Source organism: Vollenhovia emeryi, unplaced genomic scaffold (genome assembly GCF_000949405.1).
Source record: "Vollenhovia emeryi isolate VEMERY1.0 unplaced genomic scaffold, V.emery_V1.0 DF939239.1, whole genome shotgun sequence".
Lineage (NCBI taxonomy): Eukaryota > Metazoa > Arthropoda > Insecta > Hymenoptera > Formicidae > Vollenhovia > Vollenhovia emeryi.
This window is the reverse complement of record NW_011967127.1, coordinates 317,232-325,471: the sequence shown is the minus strand read 5'-3', so window position 1 is coordinate 325,471 and position 8,240 is coordinate 317,232. Positions and strand designations below refer to the sequence as shown.

Genomic DNA, 8,240 nt, shown 5'->3' with positions numbered 1-8,240 from the left:
AGCGGCTGCCGATTTCGTATATAAAAATTCGACGATACGGATGTTCCGTAAGTCCGAGGAGTCGTTAACTTTCACATGTATGTCATGCAAACGTGATACAAATCGAGATATAAAACTACATCAGCTACGCGACCTTCAAAAGGCTCGGCTAGTCGTTGCTGAAGATTCCATTGGTGATCACAATTCGGGAAGCTACGCACGATATTGTTCCTCTTCATTGACCAGCGCGACGATCCTCGCGATCGCTCGACGCATATTTCGCTTTCTCTCCGATCGGCGACGTGTGACAATCCGCACGTACCTGAATCGCATTTTTCATCTAATTCTAGGAATCGGATACTCAAAATAAGAGGAGTGAGTCAAATCATCAAGATAACAGATCCAGTGGATAGCACGTTCGCGTGTTCCTCTCCGCGACTTCATTAAAAATATCCAAAGAATTGTTATCTATGTCGTCTCCAAAGTTGGCCGATTCATCGGAGACTCGCGAGAATTTCAACATTCTTCTCATTTGATCCGCCTGGCTTTCAGAACGACGTCATCAGCTTCTTCCTCTGTTATCGCACGAAAAAGAAACGAAAAGTAGGATAAACGAGATCTCGCGTCCTCGTACCACGAGACGTCACGCGCAGTTCACTCCGATGACGAGCGAGTAAAGTTATCGTTCTGTCGGGTTCGAGTACAACCGATGAACCTACGGACAACCGTAAATCCTGTCATCGTGTCCACATCGTGAAGCACGTTCCGATTGTATAATACAACTACACATACAGCATCCAAGTCGATATATCGATGTAAACGCGCGTATATATTCAGTTTATATACATATATACCTATGCACAAGGATGTGATCGCAAAGAAAAACGCTCTAGTCGCACAGAATCGCATAGAAGATGTCCGATAAAGTTGTTACCTTTACCGCTGAAGCACCTGCGCTGCGAAAAGTCCTGGTCGCGTCCAGTTCGAGCTGAGATCAATTTCGCTTCGCGGCGACTTTCTCGGCGCATCTTCGAGCGCTGCGGCTTACGCGTTACAGAACATGCGTTCCCTTCGTTATCATACTCTTTGGGAATACAATTCCAATCGTCAAGCTTTTCATTTCGAAAAAGTCAAAAAGTAAGCGAAAACTCTCGAGACAAAATATATATGTCATAATATATATATTACATTTTTATTCTCATTTATATTATTAGAGCACGCATTGTAAAATATTTTCGCGATACTTTCGAAGCAATATTTTCTCGAAGCGAATGCCAAATGAATCATTTTTTCAAATTAAGTATCGAACTTGCAAAATTATTAAAAATTATATTCGGATATGATTATACTTTGATCAGTAATTATTATACCGATAATAATTATTTCTTTGAATACTTTAACAGATCGTATTCGCACATATATATATAATTTATATTTTATATTATTTATCACATCCAAGTATATTTGAGAAAATCGCAGACGAGGCAGTTAGCGGTTATAAAATTTACGCACAAGCAGAACTCTCTTGATTCTGCATAAAATCATCGGTTAGTTCCTATGTCCCGCTTTAAAAAAATCGTGCGTTCTGTCGTGTTGCTTCTCATCGTCTTCTCATCTTCCTCGCGTGGGCCTTAGATTCACAGGAGGGCGTGGGCGTGGTGCTTATGATTTATATCACATCCTTCGTATGTGCGGCAGTGTTCCTTATGTGTTGATCGGCATCGAAGCTCTGTCGCGGGCTCGAATTTTATATAGTTCGTTGCTCGATACAAAAGAGCGTTTACATCATTAATCTTCCGGTTCGTATTCAGCTCTAAATGGCAGTTGCGTTACGCGGGTCAAGAAGAACTTCCGGTAAGGACGGTTCGTCGACATTCATCCTCTTGCATTTGCAATTTGTCATGGCAATCCCCAACTTCTGATTTCGTTGCCGTTAATATATGAATGGTTAATTCACGTTAACATCCATATAGATGGATCCTGTCACTCCGGTTCTTTCCAAAACTAAAAAAGCCATCCAGAACCGAAACTGAACGAATGCAATTTCTTTTTAACTCCCGTGTGCTTTCCTCTCGAGATCTAGGACAGGACCCGGCAACGAAATCGTACAGTCTCTGCTTTTTCGAAGAAGTATTTCTCTTCTTCCGTTGACGATTCTCTCTAGCAGCAGCGATAGACTCGATGTACCCGACACCCCAGAACAGCGACGATACGTCGCGTCGACGGAGCCGTCCCCCGTCTTCGTCCTCATTCCTTCCACCAGCCGCAGAGACAGCAGTACCATCGCCTCTCGGGATGGGGCTGAATTATCTGCTATTGTCAGTGCATCGCCCTGGTGGTGGTGAGATGCGTGGTCTCGGCCCTTTTCGGCGGCGGCGGTGGCGGTCGCCTTTTCCCGGCAATCGCGTTGACGATGTTCATGCTGCGATTCTCATCGGCGAATCTTACCGTCGTCTGCCGGGTCGGGCTGGACGCGTACTCGACCGGCCCGTGAGGATCAGTCGCGTACACATTTTCGTACAGATTGTCCGCACCGTAGTGCTCCTGCACCCAATTGGACACGTTGGTTTCTCTGTAGTCGGCCACGGCGGGCGGCGGGTCCCGAAAGCCGAGCACCTCGTGCGGCGTCGTCGTCGAGTCCAGCTTGCACTTCTGCGCAACCTGCCACTTCTTCCTCATTACCCTTTGGAGGTCCTTGAGGAAGTCGCCCGGCGGCGCCTGATCGGACGCCGCCAGCTTCTTCGGCGACGTGAGCCTGGTGCTGTCGGATCTCCTGGGCGGCGTCGGCTTCCGTTGCGGCAACGCCGGACTGCCGGGTTCCTGTTGGGGCGGTAGATTAAATGAGATCTTCTTGCCGGTTCCGGTCTTCGATTTGGGCGACGTCGGCGGCTCCTGAATGGTCACTCGTCGTTGCGGCTGCGGACTGGAGGCGGCCTTCAATTCGGCCAGATAAGGCGGCGCCGCGTAATGGCCAGTTCCTTGCTTCATAGCGCTACGTCGGACGGTGTCCATGTTGGGATTCGGCCTGATCGGGTTATGGATCGTGTTATGGTGACTGGACTGGTATATCGATTCGACCTTGGAATTTTGCCGGCCGAGACTCTGGGAGTTAGTGTGCGGCGGCTGAGTGCCATAAGCCGGCGGCGGCACGAAGGGCGGTGGCGACGTGAAATTAGGTGAGTTCGGGGCGTAGGTCGGCGTGCTCGCCGTCGATCCTGGATAGGAACTGTGCGGAGAAGATACAGAATTGGCGATGTTGTTCGCATTATGAACGTTCGGGGGTGCATTCGAATTGTAATTCTGGATCGAATTGCTGTTCAGCGCGATACTATTTGTATATATTTGATTGGATTGCGACCGGGGGTTGGCAGTATGCGTGGGAGTGCTCTCGGGAGTCACAGAGTTCGTAGGGGTGGGCTGCTTGGGCCTAGCGCGACGTATCGTTCCGGTCTCGCCGACGAGCGGACTGGGCGGCGGCGGTAGAGACGCAAGACTCAACGAGGAGCCCGTGAGCTCCGGCGTGTTGCAAACCGGAAGTTCGCCGGGCGCGGGCGGCGGCGGCAGCGAGTCTAGCGAGAGATTCGATCGGAACATCTCGGGGGGTGGCGGCGGAAGCGGCTCGCTGTCGGACTCGACTTCCTCGACGACTCTTGACGGCGACGGCGGCGGTGGCAGCGAGGTAATCGAATCCATCTGCGGGGCACACATTCGTTGGTTACACATCGTATAAACCTTAGATCATGTTAAATTCTTCAGTAATGTATAAATTACCATGCACGCCTGTATCGGGCTCGTCGGTGTCTTCGACTCCTGACTCTCCGATCTGCTGTATCCCATTGGGCTCGCTCTCTCCCTCACCGGCGTGCCGGGAGGTACTGGACTGACGGGCGTGGCGTTTCCAGATCTATGATGTCTCTTCAAAGTGCCGGATCCATCAGAATCTGTGCCGCTTCGCCGACGACTGTGCCTTCTAGTCAGCGTGCCGGATCCCGAGCTCGTCGGGCTTGGACAGGAGTCCGGTTCGTCGCGGACGGTCTCACCGACCTCCTTCAATTGCCTCGTGATCGACGTGAGAGGCAATTTCGGATTCATAGACGGCTTCCGCTTTATCGTGCCTGTTGGAAACTCACCGCATTCGAAGGCCACCTATCAAACATTAATATACGAGAATTAAATAATTGCGACGCAGCAGCAATAGTCGCATGTAACGATATTTTTTCAACAGATTCATTATTAATTATGCCGGTATTTGGTCATATTCACCTCACAACTACTCGGTGCCCCATCAGATAGGCATCCGCTAGAGCTGGAGCTGCTCGCTCTGCTCAGCCTGCCGTCATTGTTGTAGCTCTGCCGTTGCTCCGGATTGTAACTCTGTCTTTGACCGTCGTATTGCCTCGTCGTGGCGACTACTGTTTCGTTACTGTGCCTCGTGTTCTCCGCGAACTGTCTAGCGTTGTCATTCGTCGTGTTGTACTGGGTCTGATTTGGCGGGGTAGCGATAGAACTGACCGAACACGATCTCGCGTGTGCTAGCAAGTCCAGGTCTTCCTGCGCCAGTTCGTCTACGAGCGCCCGATAGTTCTCCATCAGCTGCCTGCCGTACTTTGCCACGCGGATGCCAACCATCCATCGCTCCAAGGACGCGTTATCCTCCGCGCAGAGGAATTTGATGTACTTGGTGGATTTGGGCTGTTGCAGCCGTGGATGTTTCACGGCGAAACAGAAATCGGTGGGCGCCTTGTATTTCTTCCGCCAACCAACGCCATAATAAACCTAATTAACAGTTAGTAATATTCTTTATAGAAGTCAGCTTGCATAATTCATGGCTGAAGAGCTTTATAGCAAGTGATTAGAGAAACTCGTACGGTCTTAAGAATGGAAACAATGTGCAAAAGAAATTATCGAGAAAGAATAAAAACCTGATTAACGTCGAAGGTCGCCAGGCAGACGAGATCTCGAGCGGTGCGCGCTTTTTCCTTGGGCCAGTAATAAAGACCAGAGGCTCGGAGAATAAAGTGATACCTCTTCCAGCCCTTCTTGCTGTCCGATTTCAAGTACAGCGGGCCCTCGACCTGAAAGCGAATGGTAATCGATGCAGAGGAGAAGTGGAATGTATGTCAACGAACTCGCTTGGTTTGATTGCCGAGATGCAACGAGATCGTAAACACGTCATCTCGCCGCTTACCTCGGGCACGCCGACGTTGCTGCTCGAGAAGAACTCCTCCAGTAGGATGTTTCTCGAGTGGTCGTCGTACTCGCCGCCGCCGCGATCCGTGGGACCGAGAAGGAATCGCTCGGGCGTAAGGAACAGTTGCGTTTTATCCGGTCTCTCGACGAAGAGCAACTTGTTTTTGGAATCCCTGGTCCACAACAGAAGATTCTCCACCAACAACTCGTGGTCCTCGTAAACCCTCTCTGAAAGTTTTATTAATATCTCGCTCATTTCGTTTCCCGTTTTGCAAGCCAGCACCAATAGTGTAATAAAATCGTTCCCTGTAACTTGCGGTGCGCTCCCTTCAAAAAGATTTCAATGACAAAGGAAAAATTAGACGCTAAATGTTAATAACTGTATTACGGCGCGCTGCTTGTCGTTTAAAGTTATATAATATAGATATATATATAAAATACATTTATTATGTTACTTTTAGTAATAATATAGAAAGATAATCAAATTCTGGTAAATATCGGTTGAAAACAAGAATGTCAGCATTAAAAATTAAAGTCCCATGTAAATATTGCCCATCGGAGAAGAATCGTTGCGCCACCAGTCTAGCAAGAGTCTTCTATTAGCAGTCGGCAAATAGAAGATAATAGAACTTACCCATGAAGAGATCGGGCAAATGCTCGACCACGGCCCACTTCGGATCCATTGGCACGTGGTTTTTGTCCGCGAGCAACCTACACACGTGCGCGACGCTCATCCCTTCGTCGACCAGGAGGCTCTTACCGCTGCCGTCCAACGTAAACGCTTTGATGAAGAGCTTCTGTACGCTCGCCTCGCGCATCTTCTCCAGTGCCAGGCGGATCTTCTCTGCCTTCGCTCTGCTCGCTGCATCTCGAGAGATAATTACAAACAAATTTACTCGTGATGCACGGCCTATATCTGATATAGATATAAATAGAAGTACAAATAGAACACTCGTCGTCCAAGTAATTTAAACAGATAAAATAGCGCACGTAAAACAAACGAGAGTTTGTAGCAAATTTTAAATTCATCCTACAATAAAATCGATGACTCGATCGACAAATCTGTAATCATCGTTCGCGCCGTGAGAGGTAAAATAAAATAAAAACTCACCGACAAGCTGATGTGGTTGTTGCTGAGGAGCTGTGTGCATGGCGGTCTGAGGTGGCTTGTGTCCGGAACCGCTACTACTCGCCGAACTTTCGCTGGACAGCATGGACACCGTGTCCGAGAACGCACTGTCGTTATCAGGACTATCAGTGCGTATACCTGCAACAAGATCAAACATAAATGCATACAGATATAACAAATATTTTAAGCTTTATTATATATTTCTATCATTAATTTCTAAAATTACGAATGATATAACAATTAACCCTGCAACGGGACTCATGGGTCATTCGTGCCCTCGGTGTTTTGAAAATGTGAATCCCTGGGAAAACCGTTAGGCCCGGGCCCTTTGTATTGGTATGTAAAAAAGGTTTGGGGTGGAGATAGAATGTGGCCGCCAGCGCGCCGGAATCCACCAGTGTACGCGCACCGGCATAAATGCTGTCCCTATCCTTGTGAGGTGCACGCACACAACTACAGGGACTCTAGTTGTGTGCGTGCACCTCACAAGGATAGGGACAGCATTTATGCCGGTGCGTGTACCTGCGACTGGCAGCGAGAACGGATCTCCGAAAAGCACGAGTGACCCATGAGTCCTACTAACGTATGTAAAATCCGTTTTAAAAAAGTTCTTTTTTTACAAATATGTTTCTTAACTCGTAATATAAATGTTTTTAAAGGTTTGAAGTCGATAAGTGCGAAAATGAGTCTAAAATATGAAAAAAAATATGAAAATATGAGTAAAATATGAGTCTAAAATAGCGACAGAATGCCAAAAAGAAAAAGGTGTCACTTCTGCCCAACCAAAACAGACAGGAAAACGTTCTTCTGCTGTTATAAATGCAAAGAACCGGTTTGTGACGATCATCGACTTGCGCGCTGTCCAGAATGCTCGTAAAATTTCAAATGATGTAACATTATGTTATTAATTATGTAATTTTATGTTAATTTCATATAAATGCCAATACTTGACAACTTACCTACAGACTTTTTCATTTCAATCATCCATATCTTATATTTTTCAGTATTAGGTTTCATAAGCCACCATTAGAAGATAAGCGATATTCAACTCTCAAAATAAATACCCTTTTTTAAAAACTGGAACTTTCCTATATTTTTTTCTTAAAGTACCTACCCTTAAGTAAAAAGTCCTAGTAGGATTTTTTTTATAAACTAATTAACAAAAGTTATGAATTTTATAAATTTACTCAGATGTTTTCCATTTTCCTTTGTTCAAAATCAAAATTTTTAATGACAAAATAATCTTTATTATGTTTTTATTGTTGTAATTGATAAATAAGATGTCAAGGAACATCTATGAATTTTTTCAGAATTATTTGTTTACTTTAAGGTTATTTAAATCATCGCGGACACCCCATGAGTCCCGTTACTGGAGGTCGAAAAACAGAGTCCCATTGCAGGGTTAATAATATATGGTAGAATGTGCTATATATGATTTAAGTACGAAATTATTTTAATTGAGTTACAATGATTAGGAATGGTATGTCGCAAAAGGATTTTAAAGTAAAATATTTTAAGCTTTATGTATTATACATAATATAATTAAGTTATAAAATTACAAATGATATAATAATTAATAATATAAAGTAGGATGAGCTATATATGATTTAAGTAACAAATAATTTTAATTGAGTTACAATGAATAGGAATAGTATGTCGCAAAAGGATTTTAAAGTAAAATATTTTAAGCTCTATGTATTATAAATAATATAATTAATTTATAAAATTCACTTCACACGAATGATATATTAATTTATAAAATTACGAATGATAACAATTAATAATATGTAGAATGTGTTATACAGGGTGGGCCATTTTAATTTATACAGTCGATTTTTTAAAAAACTAAAAGAGATATGAAAAAATGTTTCAGACAAAAGTTGTATGGTTTCGAGGGGGACATAAGATGGTACCATAGGTTTGACCTTGAAGAGTAATTTGA

At 45.0% G+C, this 8,240-nt stretch overlaps 1 protein-coding gene across 7 annotated transcripts in view; it reads right to left on the bottom strand.

Annotated features, from left to right (window-relative positions):
* Nucleotides 1-1,247: 1,247 nt before the first annotated feature.
* Nucleotides 1,248-8,240, bottom strand: part of LOC105560183 (amyloid beta A4 precursor protein-binding family B member 1-interacting protein) — a 130,470-nt gene continuing 123,477 nt past the window's right edge. For 6 of the 7 annotated variants that reach the window (XM_012009066.1, XM_012009067.1, XM_012009062.1 and 3 more), the window contains 7 exons: nt 6,281-6,436; nt 5,804-6,037; nt 5,168-5,397; nt 4,902-5,054; nt 4,243-4,755; nt 3,751-4,125; nt 1,248-3,672 (listed from right to left, as the gene is read on the bottom strand). In XM_012009066.1, the coding sequence (XP_011864456.1) occupies nt 2,299-3,672; nt 3,751-4,125; nt 4,243-4,755; nt 4,902-5,054; nt 5,168-5,397; nt 5,804-6,037; nt 6,281-6,436 (3,035 nt within the window). In that variant the 3' untranslated portion in view covers nt 1,248-2,298. The remainder of the gene's footprint in view (nt 3,673-3,750; nt 4,126-4,242; nt 4,756-4,901; nt 5,055-5,167; nt 5,398-5,803; nt 6,038-6,280; nt 6,437-8,240) is intronic. The other variant, XM_012009064.1, reaches the window with a different exon arrangement.